Source organism: Eumetopias jubatus, unplaced genomic scaffold (assembly GCF_037043125.1).
Source record: "Eumetopias jubatus isolate StellerSeaLion01/CBP00866 unplaced genomic scaffold, mEumJub1_p1.0 scaffold_3, whole genome shotgun sequence".
Classification (NCBI taxonomy): domain Eukaryota; kingdom Metazoa; phylum Chordata; class Mammalia; order Carnivora; family Otariidae; genus Eumetopias; species Eumetopias jubatus.
In genome coordinates, this window is record NW_028274809.1 from 76,161,386 (window position 1) to 76,175,267 (window position 13,882).

The window sequence follows — 13,882 nt, forward strand, 5'->3', positions numbered from 1 at the left end:
TTTCAGAAGCATTAGGATCTGCCTGTACACACTCACACTGCTACTGGATGTGTATCATCTACTATAAGAGGCTAAAGCCTGTAAGAGGAGGATGAGATCACTAGATGAGACAACTATCTCAGAACTGTGGGGGAAGATTACATTTGCTTGTTAGCTCCTCCCTCCCCTCCTGAAAATACTATCAGCTGTTAGGACTGTCACGTTATGAAGATATAAATTGTAATGGGGAAGTAGTGGTATAAGAGTAACATAGCCACTGGTCTCAGAATGCTGGAGTCCAATTCTCAGCTATTTTGCTTATAAGCTTTATATAAGTATTAGAAGTCACTATTATTTTATGCTAAAGATGTTTATCCTGTGAAGTCAAGGGATTCTTCAACCTTTTGAAACTGTATGCAAACTCATTGTGTCAAAGAGATAGAATGTATCTTTCTTGGGAGGTCTGTATGTTCATCACATTTTCAACATCTCTCAGTACTTATAATACTCTGGGCATCAAAGATCAAGTGATACTATTTATAAATCAATCCACACAAATACATTCCTTTGGATTGGCTTGAACTCCTTAGGGCCAGCCAAACTCCTAATATTTTGTAAGCCCTTAATATTTCTATGGTTTTTACTTACCCTACCTACATAGACTAGAGGTACAAAACATTAACTTCACTATTATTATATTCACCTTTTCACAGTGGAGGTTAAGTGATTTGCCTATACTAACATGACAGAGACAAGAAAATCTCATACATATTTTTATAAAATAATCACATTTAACTGTCAATAATACCTATGTATCTCTCTCAAGGAAATGTGGTTCTTTGAGAGTAAAATCATCATGCCTTATCTATTTTTGTAGTCTCAGCATCTGAAAAGTGTAAAGTACATACTACAGGCTCAATATATGTCTGTTGTATAATGATTGACCTGGATATTAGCCTCAGATTTTCTGATTTTAAATCCTCAACGTATTATTATTTCATTAGGTCACATATCTTGTCATGAAATTATTCTAAAGGGGCAGTCTCATTCTTTTGCTAATATACTCTTCTAGCATTTTCTCTTACTCAATATCTTCCTCAGCTAGAGTACTATTAAGAACACATTTACATTCAAGTAATAAAAAGAAAAGAGTCAAATAAATAGAAAGCAAAATATATATTTTGTTTCTATTGAAAGCATATGGGAAACTAAAGCCAGTGGTACATTTTAAATTATTCAAACCAGTCACTTCTTACAGTAGTCCCCCTTATCCATGGGTGATATTTTCCAAGACCCCCAGTGGATGTCTGAAACCAAGAATGGTACCAAACCCTATATACACTATGCTTTTTTCTCTATATACATAACTATGATAAAGTTTAATTTATAAATTAGGCATAGTGAGGGATTAGCAATAATCACTAATAATAAAATGGAACAATTATAAGAATATACTATAATAAAATTTATGTGAACGTGGTCTCTCTCTCTCTGGAAATATCTTATTGTACTGTACTCACCCTTGTGATGATATGTGATGATAAAATGTCTGCATGATGAGATGAAGTGAGGTAAATGATGTAGGCACTGTGACAGAGCATTAGGCTACTACTGTTGACCTTCTGACAATACATCAGAAGGAAGATCATCTGCTTCTGGATTACAGTTGACTGCAGGTAACTGAAACCGCAGAAAGCGAAACCACAGACAAGGGGATGTTACTGTGCTTTATTTCTTCATAATGTCAAAGAACCAATCACAACTAACCTCTTGTGTCATTTTCTTGGAATTTGATCATTCTTATGGCCACCAGTTGCATTCACTCTGTCCCTCTGGTATCTGTTTCACCTACCATATTCCCCAATCTTCTTTTTTGGTGCACTTATATGTCTGTTGTATTTTCTGATCATGTTCTCCTGGTTTTTCATATTACTCCACTAAGCTGCTCCCTCACATATCTTTCAATTAGTTAGATAAAGAACATCCATCCGATATGGAAGCTATGTGATGAAAGGCAGAGAATCAAGCTTAACAGGTGAGGAGAAAAGAGGAGAAAAAGGAAAAAAACCTGGGCAATAGGATCACAGATAATAGCAATATTGCTATATTGATTTTTTTCCTTATATAATCCCAGCACAATATCAAAGGAACATTGATTAAGGAATGGGTAAATACTCTCATTGCTACATCCCAGGGTAAGAGCAAATTTTTTTTTTCAGCTTTTGAATATACTGCCTGCCTTCCTCCCATCTTTCTTTCCTTCCTGCCTGCCTGCCTGCCTGCCTTCCTTCCTTCTTTCCTTCCTTCCCTCCCTCCTTCCTTCCACTCTTCTGTTCTTTTTTTAACTGTCACCTCTTATTTTCTGCACTTTGAGAACTACACCAAGTGAAAGGTTGGGTCCCCCAATGTCCCTAAAAGTTGTGAAAGATATATCATGTGCCTGATGTCAAGAAAACATTCCTGAGTATGGTGCTAAATTTTGTGGGGCAAGTTCTAATCTGACCATAAGTACATAAGCAAATATGGAAAGAATACAATTCCATTAGCTAATGATGTTCTCAGACATTTGGCTATAAGGAAGGTTTATAGGCAAAAAATTGTATAAGAAGGCCATTCTAATGGTTCTAAAATAATTCAGATTATTGAGATCCACTAAATTCCACATTATATAAATTCAAAGTAATTTTTATTCTCAAATTTTAACTTTTCTTACACATCATATATTTATATTTTGTTAGTGAAAAACAAACTTTACTTTCTAAATGAGAAATTAAAAGTCGTAACTCTGGCACTTCATAATTATATCTAAACTCTAATAATTTTATTACACAATTTTGGCAAAATCAATACAGCATTTTGAATATTTCATGTTAAATTCCAGGAAGAAAGAAAACAACAGTATTATTAACTTAATTAATTTAAAAATAATAATATATGTGGTTTGAAGAAAAAACAGTATTGCAGCACTTATCATTTGTTAGCATGAAGGCACATGTGTCTGCTTTTTAGATTTCCAAATATAACAAAATATAAAAATTATTCATATGCTTTCCAATATCATATGCATGAAGGATTAATCCTTAATTTTAATTTGCTTGGAAGGCCATTTAATAAGTGAATTTGCATTATTCAAACTGATTCATCAAACAATAATGTCTATAACTGTGAAATCAATCATGCTACTTGCAGAATTATCCAGAGTTCCTTTGACCATGCGTTATTCTTAAAGGTATTTGAGAATAACTTCAGGCAGCACTTGCAAATTCAGGTAACATAAATACTTCCAAGTTTCAGTTCAAAAACACAATGCGATTTTATAGGGTAATGCTTTATATAAGAAATAAAGCCCTTCTTTATTTCAAAAATTGAAAGCCCCAATGTCTTTGTACTATGAATAAAGGAATTATTTTTGAAAACTTTAAAAATAGCTATAATTTCCCATTTAACAGTAAATATTGCATGCAAAAAACTCTAGCAAAGCTTCTAAATAAGTATTAAAATGACCAACTGATCAGTAATTTGCATCACTTCACACACAAAAAAGATTTGACAGTAAATTACTGGGTCTATATGTGCATGCTACAGCATAGTGTGTTCAGAGTTAAAAAAATAAAGTAAAATGCAATTACCCTAAAAGACATTTCAAGATTCTCTCCACCCCAGATATCCATTCCTGCATCGTAAGTTCCTATCTCTTCAAAGTAGTTTCTGTCAATAGAAAATAGGCCACCAGCCATAGTAGGGGTCCTAGTTGAAAAAAAACAAAAAGAAAAGAATATCTTTTGAAAACAATGTGTGGAGTTTAATGAGACTATAGCAAATAGTTTTGAGACATTTTAAATTAAAAAAAATATAGTACTCAAAAATCTCAAACTGGAAACAGAGCCAAGGTGTCAGAGGTTTTAAAAAATTAATAAGTAGCATTTTATTTCACATTTTCTGTAAAACTAAATTTAGATTAGTCTATATTTTTCTTACAGGTGATCAAAAAGATAATATGGAGGGAACACTGGCCACTTATGAGGGGGGCAATTATATTCCTTCTGAAAGGCATCGTGAAGAGAAGTTAGTGCTCTTAGCCCTACCAGTTGTGATCTTTTGTCACCTAATTATAAAACATTTTAATGTGAATTCTAAAAACCTGTGGAAAGGGTTTCTCTGAAAATATCTGATCTATTTAAATATGAAAAATATTAAACACCATAAAATGTTTATAGGCAATAAGTATCTAACGATATTTACGGAAGTATTTTTTTTAAGGTAAGAGCTTTACATGTATTTGTTTATTCTTCTCTTTACTCAAGTAAAATGATAGAGTTAATCACATGGCCCTATGGATAAACATAAATCCCATATGCTTAGAAGAACATTTTGCACAGATTCTAAAATGTTTTCCTAGGAATAAATGCCTTTCGATTCTCACATTCGAAATTTCTCTATAGGAACTAAGAAGTCAGATGTTAACTTTTCAAGGGATTACTCATTAATTAATTTTAAAAGATTAATTAAAGTCAATGGTTAATATATGAACTATGCAAGTCTTCCTATATAAGCAGTACGAACTGAAACTAAAAAAGAAAATTCTAGTTTTTCACAAATGGATCTATCTATACTGATAATTATTATTTTTTAATGTTAATTGTAGAATAGCGGTTTTAAACCTTCCTAGCACATTAGAGGCCCCCAAAGCACTTTTAGAAAACACATTTCCATGCTTGGGTATCACCCTCCACAGATTCAGATTTAAGTGGCCTGGGGTGGGGCCACACCTTTGGTAATGTGTAAAGTCCTTGGTGATTCTAATGTGCTGCTAAAGAGGAGTAACACCGGTCTAAGGGATTTGGAATGTTCATCCAAGTAGTCTGAGATTGTGAAAAAATTAACAAATGTTGCTTTTTTAGAGATTATATCTTCTTCTGCCACAGGATATGCTCATGTTCTCTAACTGAACAATGTAGTTTATTGAAAAACCACCAAATAATATTGTACTTGGAAATCAACCATATGGCAAAGTTCTCTATTTCTCCCAGTGTTCTCACTGTTTTACACTCAAGCAATTAACTGTCCATCAGCTGGAGTAGCAGAGCCTCCTTAGTCTCAGAACTATTTCATTTCTTCTGGTCTTGCTGCCTTGCCATCATGAACAGTATCATTGACCTTCTGAGTTATAATGAGAAACACTAACATAGCTAAACAGATGGTAATTATGGAGTAGCCACGACCCTCACCTGATTGGGGTTTTGGAATTCTGTGGCAATAACTATACAAGGTGTAATAGTGCTGAGTAGTCTATTTAACAAAACTGGGAACAAAAATTGCTGCGATTATCTTATCATAACGCAACCAGGTGTGTAAGAATGTTAAGTGATGCATTTTTAATGATCCGTGCAGAGTGCCTGCCCACTTCTCTATTTACTAATAAAGTACTAATGCATTTAGCTTAAATACATGCATTGAATTTCATCTTACAGTTGTTCGTAATTCCTAAAAATATGTGAGAAATGTATAATAAATGACTAAAATAATTTATATATTTAACCATAAAAATGACTCAAAAGTTTCACTTATGCTTAAAAAGTAACAAAAATAAGAGCATAAAATTACAATTCCTCAAAAAAATCCTGTATTTTCTGAAGACAGATGCTCCTAGGAAGATTTTTTTTTTTTGTATTTGCAATGTTAGCTCTCTCAAACAGTCCAGAGACTGTGCCTTATATAATATCTACAGCCATAGCCAGTGTTATGCAACATGTTCTATTCTAAGTTAACTGCTCTGTACTGTCCTTAATGGATTGTTTGCATATGCCTGTGTGAACCTTAAGTGTTCAGGGTGCCTAGAAAATTAAAAACCTATATACGGCCTAACCTTATTAATCAATTCAATCCATTGGTGGGGGAGGAGGGTAATCAGCCCAAGGGCTGTGAATCTTACCTACCACACAGTCAGTAGGTAAAGATGAACTGAGTTAGTAGAAGTAAAGCACTCAGCACAGTTCCTAGCACAGAACAAATAGTTAATAAGGTTAGGTGGTATATCGTTGTCTCCGTCGTCGCTGTTGTTGATAATCATTCATGGGTCTTGAGCATCCCTCACTTAGTTTTGACTTCCCATACACACCCTCATTTCATTTCAAAATCATCTGAATCTACTTCAGATCCAAGATGTTGAACTCCAACATCTGCCTCTCTGCAGTCAAATGCTCTACCACTGAGCTATACCCCCCAACATCTGCCTCTCTGAACACAACTTTCTATTTTTTAACCCCTCCTATTTCAATCCTATGACAGTCACTTTTTTATTCTACCTTCGTGTTTAGGGTTCCTTAGCTACTCCTTATTCTCACATAATAACCCTCTTCAGGAATTGTTCCTTTCCCTCCTCTCACTCTCTCTCCAAGGTTCTGCCAGGTCAGTGAGCAAAAATAGTGTAGCATCCTAAATTCTCTGTCCTTCCCTTATCTGACCCAATTCTTTTTGTAAATATCAGTGTCTGGGTAAACCTCCCCTTGCATTATCCACTTCTGCTCCTAGGAGCCAGAGAATCATTGAAAAAGCAGTAAGACAAGGTCAACTGGTAATACTTCAAGTCCAAATACTCTCTGCTTAGCCTATAAACAGCTAACGATCTTTTTATCTGTGTTAATTTGTCTCATTTGTGTTAATCTGTCTCATTTTTTAGCCGACTCTTATCTAAAAGTTTTGGCCTCTTCTCAAAAAATGAGATTAAGGCAATGCATAAAATCAAAATTCCCTCGGTCATGAAATCTAAACTCCCCCTATCTCTACCTCAGTATGTGTATGTCTTCTCGTGGCTTCTTCCTTCCTCCTGCCTCGGAGGAAAGAGTATCTCCTTCTTCATGGGGAGCTAACATTCACTCTTTTGCCTTCAGCCAGCTTTTTCTGACTACTCTTTCAGCCACTTGCTCATTGACTATTACATTTATGTTTTATGCTTTTCATTTCTAGATTGTCCTCTTGAGTTTATGACACTGCTCAATCAAGTTCTATCCTAAACCAAAATAGTTCTTCACTCCATCCTACTACTCATTCCAACGAGGGATATGTATTTTCTCTTCCCTTCACTGGCAACCTTATTGAAAGGATACGTTTTACATACTCCCTCAACTCCTCTTGACCTTCGAACTGGAATCTGGATCCTGCTCCCACCTCTACCATAACTTCTTTCTGAAAAGGCCCCGTTGATTCTGAACTTCAATAGGCTTTCCTTAAAATGTCTTCCTTTGGAAGCATTTGAACACAATTCAGCCTCCCTGCTTAAAGCACATTTCACCCCTGACTCCAACTGCATTTTTTCCAGAGAGGTTTTTCCTACTCGTTTTATGATTCTTATTGATATCCCTTCCTATTCCTTTTCCTTGCTGGTTGTCTCAAGTTCTTAATTCCCTATTTGTGACATGACTGTAAGATACAATTATAATATTGTTTTGTAGATGTGTGCACTTAATAATTATCTCCTTTCTCCCACTATGTAGTCTTCCCAAGGACCTCTCTGTGGAGCTTTCCCCTTCCTATACTCTCTACCTGTATAAACTCTTTCACTGTGGTCCTTTAACTGTCCTATCTGTGAGGCAGAGTCCTAATCTGTGTTTCCTTTTTTCATTGCTTCTTTCTGCATTGTTTGTGTTTTCCTAATTACTTTCTAGATGTTTTCTTAAAAAAAATTCCTTTGAGTCTGCTCGAGGTATAAACATAGCACTGGACATGTGCTACTCTTCCATATATGCTTCTCCTTCAGTGTCCTCTAGTTCCTTCCAGAATCTCAATACAAAAGGATAAAACCCCTTTTAGTAACTTTCTTTCCTGTGTCCCATTCAATCATTTCCCAAATACTTCCTATTTTCCTTTTTTTTTTTTAAGGATTTTATTTATTTATTTGACAGAGAGAGACACAGCGAGAGAGGGAACACAAGCAGGGGGAGTGGGAGAGGGAGAAGCAGGCTTCCCGCTGAGCAGGGAGCCCGATGCGGGGCTCGATTCCAGGACCCTGGGATCGTGACCTGAGCCGAAGGCAGAAGCTTAACAACGCCACCCAGGCGCCCCTACTTTGTATTTTCTTCCAAAGTATTTTTGACTCTTATCTCTGTTCTCTGTTATCATGGTCACTATCCAATTTTAGTCCTCTTATTTCTAACTCTGTTAGGGGAATCCTCCTGCTTCTAGAGTCTGCTGCTTCCAAAATTTATTCTACAGACCATAGCCAGATTAATCTCTCTAAATCAAAACTCTTCTGAAACTGTTTACCAGATGTTTAAATACCTATTTTAAGAAATAAATTCCAGGGGCGCCTGGGTGCCGTTGTTAAGCGTCTGCCTTTGGCTCAGGTCATGAGGGTCCTGGGATCGAGCCCCGCATCAGGCTCCCTGCTCTGCGGGAAGCCTGCTTCTCCCTCTCACACTCTGCTCGCTTGTGTTCCCTCTCTCGCTGTCTCTCTCTCTCTGTCAAATAAATAAATAAAATCTTAAAAAAAAAAAAAAGAAAGAAATTCCAGGGGTGCCTGGATGGCTCTGGTGGTTAAGCATCTGACTACTGATTTCCACTCAGGTCATGATCTCAGGGTTGTGAGATCAAGCCCTGTGTCTGGTTCCACACTGAGCATGGAGCCTGCTTAAGATCCTCTCTCTCTCTCCCTCTGCCTGCTCCCTGCCACTCGTGCACGCTCTCTCTCTCTCTCAAAAAAAAAAAAAAGAAGAAATTCCAGCTCCTTATTGTGGCATCAGTGATGCGGTGCCACCCAAAGAGCATCTCCATTCCTTTTAACTATTTCCCTATATTCAAAGTGCTTAGCTGTTCATAGTAACTTTCCCACCCCGGTGCACGTGTCTACATCCACTTGTCACTTGGATTTCCCTTTTTAAGCTTCTGGTGTATGTTCACACCTGCTCTATTCTTAGGCCAAAGACTATCATTCCATGCAGCCTGCCCTCAGTACAGCCCCTGTCCCTCCAGTCTGGATGTAATCCTCCCCTTCTGCCTCCTTCAGTAGCCCTCAGTCTCTTTTTCTTCTCAAGGCACTTTTTTACTTCTTTCTGAGTATTACATTTATTTCTGCATATATTTTACCACTTTTATACATATAGCTAATATATTGGTTTAATATTATTAGACTATTAATAGATATTTGTTAAATAAGTGAAATAAACAAACAAGCATGTATCCTCATGGCCACAAAGCATGTATTTGTAAGTTAAAATCACCTGAAATTTTATTTCTAAAATTACAAAAATAATTCTTTCTTCATGTCTGCTACCCTGATAAGTAACAAAGATGCCTTGGCTCATTCCAGGATTTTGTCATCTAGTAGAAGTTTTGGGGATTGAGTTTGGTAGTATTTTAGAATTAAAGATACAAAGCTTTGTAATAATGTGGACTATAGGAAAGGATTCCAAAAAGTAAGCATTTGACATGAAAAAACACTGAAGCATTTCACCAGAAGTTGGCAAAGTTAAAGAAATTATGATAGAACATGTCTGATTATTCATTAATGCTAAACTGTGAGGTCTCCATTTTCACCAATAAGATGATAAGTCAAGTATTTCGCACTAGAATCACCACCACGTGTGTGAAAAGCAGAGCGACCACAGAAGACTTAAGAGAGGGGTAAGTTTAGATTTAGGAGCATGGACTTTGTATCTAGACTGACTGGGGTTAAAACTCAACCCCACAGTGTGACCTTTGGTAAGCCAAGACACTTAAACTCTGTGTTCCAGCTTAATCATCTATAAAATGAGGATATATGTATTAATGGATGTAACACTATTAGAGTAGTACCAGCACAAAACAAGAACTACGCATTTTAAATATTAATTTTAATAAGGAAGAGAAAACATCTATGTTTGGTGAGATTATAATCAGCTTTTTAAAAATTATTTTCAGAATCTAATTAATTTTTAATAGAACTGTAGTATTTTAGAACTTTAAAATCCCTATAGATCTGGTCAACCAAATTTAGTTGCCATGTGTTTAAATGACTTGTTCAAGAACCCCCAGGTAGTCAGTGGCCCAATTAAGGAAACAATCTTTCTTTTCTCTTTTTTCTCTCTTCTCCTCTTTTTCCTTCCTTTCTCTCTCCCTCTCCCTACATACCTCTCTCCCTCTCTACCAATTAGTCATCACTCAATGTGTCCATATACACCAAAGAATTTGAGGTAGGTAATTAGAAATACACTTTCCTGATTTCAAGCCCCAAATTTATGCACCGTGTTTTCCTATGGATTTTAGCACTGCTCTTCAAAGCAACTTATTTCAGTTATTGAAACATCTTTTCTTCTCACTAGCCTTTCCCTTTAACTTATCGGATTCTATTCATCTTACTTGGTAAATAAGTAAGGTCTCTGGGAAAAAAAATCTAAAGATTTGAGAGACTATAGGTCAGCCTCAGGCTGTCATTTGCAATGATCAAATAACACAATATCTAGACTGTAAGTATTTAGCTCTGTGTTAGTAACATTTCTCATATAGTATAAGCCATAATCAAGACAAATGATAAACATAAATATTTTATTATTTACACAAATATGAGGCACAAATAGCTGAAATAGTCATCACATAATCTCAATTTTTTAAATCATAAAATATGATTTGGTTTACCATTTTGCAGGTTTAGAAACCAAACAAAAATTAGATGGTGTGAGTTTCTCTCCTTCCCTCCTTATTCTGTCTACTATCTCCAATATAGAAAACAGAAGAGACAGAAAGGAAGCAAAAGTATAATGATTATTTCATTAGAGTGATGAATAATCAAATGTTGAATGTATTTCAAGGTTTGTACAGAGAACAGAAATGGGGCTTAGTGAAATATTGCACACCACGACACTCATTTAAACATATTGGGTAAGAAGACGCAGCTTTGGTAGAGAAGAAACTGTCACTGTAAGAGCCCATGCTGGTTTAAGCTCTGAACAAGGAAACCTGCTCAATCCTTTAGTCTATGGAACACAAAAACAGTTACAAAGCTATTTTTAAAGGATAAGAAAAAGAAAAAAAAAAGAAGAAAAAAGTTCTGCTTATTATGGGCAAGTGGCTTGCTTTGCTGCCAAAGACCCCATTTACCAAGTATTGGAATCAAATACCTTAACTTGTTCTTAAAGACCTATATGCCAGGAAAGGAAAAGTTATTTTTTTCCTTTTTCCTTAATCCTTTTTCATAATCCTCACAACCTGATAAAACCCTAAGCTTCCAAGAGGATGTACAGTAACTGGCGCAAATTTTTTATCTTTCCTTTTACTTTCATTTTATGTGTAGGAAGAATCAAAATAAACAATGGGGCCAGATGTTTTTAAATGTTTTGGTTAATACCCTGTTTTCATCTCATTTCAACAGATGCTAGGGAAGTCTTGTAAATTATCTAAAGAAACCTCTGGGAATGGATATCAGAAGATTTGGCCTTAATATATTTCCAGTGTAATCAGCAGGCTCCCCCCTGCCCAAGAAGGTGATCAAATCAAAGGATGATCTAAACAAGAGCTGTATTTTAAATATTCAGACAGTTACTTGTTAGCTGGTTTCTAGTTGAATTGGTTATCTATCTAGTTACCAATGCTGCAGTCGTGCAGTCACCTAAACATTATTTAAATGTATTTAACTGTTTAATGCACTACCACCAATAATGAAATAGACCTCTATGAAAACTGTGAAAAAATTATCTTCTAAACCATTAGGAAATAATATAATGTACATGTGCTATTTTCCTTTTTTTTTTTAAGTTTTATTTGTTTATTTGACAGAGAGATACACAGCGAGAGAGGGAACACAAGCAGGGGGAGTGGGAAAGGGAGAAGCAGGCTTCCCGCCGAGCAGGGAGCCCAACGTGGGACTAGATCCCAGGACCCCGGGATCATGAACCTAGCCAAAGGCAGACACCTAAGGTGGGATTTTTTTCTTTCCAAATCAACATATATTAGATTTTCACATGAGTAGGTAAGAATGCTGAACAGTTGGAATATTCTAAAGTTCTTCCTTCAAACTCTGTCATAATTTTGACCTTTCCCTGTGTTTTGCCTTAGTATCTTCTATTGTAAAGAAGTGTGTCACAGGATTTGAGAGTATCTTTGCCTCTTTTCTCCAAGGTAAAAATGTATTTTCATTGGCCTGAGGAAAATCTAATAGAGAAAATCTGACAGATAAAAATTAAGCAATATATATATATATTTTAAGATTTTATTCATTTATTTGACAGAAAGGGCGAGCACAAGCAGGGGGAGCAGCTGGCAGAAGGAAAGGGAGAAGCAGACTCCCTGCTGAGCAGGGAGCTGGATGTGGAACTCGATCCCAGGACTCTCGAATCATGACCTGAGCCAAAGGCAGATGCTTAACTGACTGAGCCACCTGGCATCGCACTTCTTAGCCTAGGAGCCCCAATAATATATTCTTAGTTGCTATTAAATAATAGGAAATATGGTGTCTCATGTGTAAAACATTTTACAGAATAAAATAAGTGTGTTTTTTTTTTATCATACTTACTAGAGGAATTGTAGAGTCTGACAATTCTGGGGGGGAATCAAACTGGCAAAAAGTATTAAAAATATTAAAACAAGTTTCACATTTCTTAATTGCATAATTCTAAAAGACCACATTATATACAAAAAATCAGAAGACAAAATTGGCAAAAGAAAGTGTAAAAAAACTCTCAAATGTCTTTTTTTTTTTTTAAAGATTTTATTTATTTGACAGAGAGAGACACAGCGAGAGAGGGAACACAAGCAGGCGGAGTGGGAAAGGGAGAAGCAGGCTTCCTACTGAGCAGGGAGCCCGATGTGGGGCTCGATCCCAGGACGCAGGGATCATGACCTGAGCCGAAGGCAGACGCTTAATGACTGAGCCACCTAGGTACTCAAATGTCTTTTTTAAAAAATTTTTCTTATTACCATATCATCTATTATTTGTTTCAGGGGTACAGGTCTGTGATTCATCAGTTTTACACAATTTACAGTGCTCACCATAGTACTTACCCTCCCCAGTGTCCATCACCCAGCTACCCCATCCCTCCCACCCACCTCCACTCCAAAAACCTGCAGTTTGTTTCCTGAGATTAAGAGTCTCTTATGCTTTGTCTCCCTCTCCGGTTTCGTCTTGTTTCATTTTTCCCTCCCTTCGCCTATGATCCTCTGTCTTGTTTCTCAAATTCCCCATATCAGTGAGATCATATGATACTTGTATTTCTCCAATTGACTTATTTCGCTTAGCATAATACCCTCCAGTTCTATTAACATTGTTGCAAATGGCAAGATTTCTTTTTTTTTTTTTTGACGGCTGCATGATATTCCATTGTTTATATATATATCACTTCTTCTTTATCCACTGATCGGTTGATGGACATCTAGGCTCTTTCCATAGTTTGGCTATTGTAGACATTGCTGCTGTAAACATTGGGGTACATGTGCCCCTTCGGATCACCACATTTATATCTTTGGGGTAAATACCCAGGAGTGTGATTGCTGGATTGTAGGGTAGCTCTATTTTCAACTTTTTGAGGAATCTCCATACTGTTTTCCAGAGTAGCTGCACCAGCTTGCATTCTCACCAAAAGTGTAGGAGGGTTCCCCTTCCTCGGCATCCTTGCCAACATCTGTCCGTTCCTGACTTGCTAAATTTAGCCATTCTGACTGGTGTGAGGTGCTAGCTCATTGAGATTTTGAGTTGGATTTCTCTGATGCTGAGTGCTGTTGAGCACTTTTTCATGTGTCTGTTAGCCATTTGGATGTCTTCTTTGGAAAAATGTCTGTTCATGTCTTCTGCCCATTTCTTGATTGGATTATTTGTTCTCTAGGTGTTGAGTCTGATAAGTTCTTTATAGATTTTGGATACTAGCTCTTTATCTGATATGTCATTTGCAAATACCTTCTCCCATTCTGTCAGTTGTCTTTTGGTTTTGTTGACTGTTTC

General features: G+C 36.4%; 1 protein-coding gene across 2 annotated transcripts in view; it reads right to left on the reverse strand.

The window, feature by feature from the left end:
• The window catches only part of GALNT13 (polypeptide N-acetylgalactosaminyltransferase 13), a 458,838-nt gene that overhangs the window by 184,174 nt on the left and 260,782 nt on the right, over positions 1-13,882 (reverse strand). For both annotated transcript variants that reach the window (XM_088022151.1, XM_088022150.1), the window contains exon 6: positions 3,609-3,726. In XM_088022151.1, the coding sequence (XP_087878277.1) occupies positions 3,609-3,726 (118 nt within the window). The remainder of the gene's footprint in view (positions 1-3,608; positions 3,727-13,882) is intronic.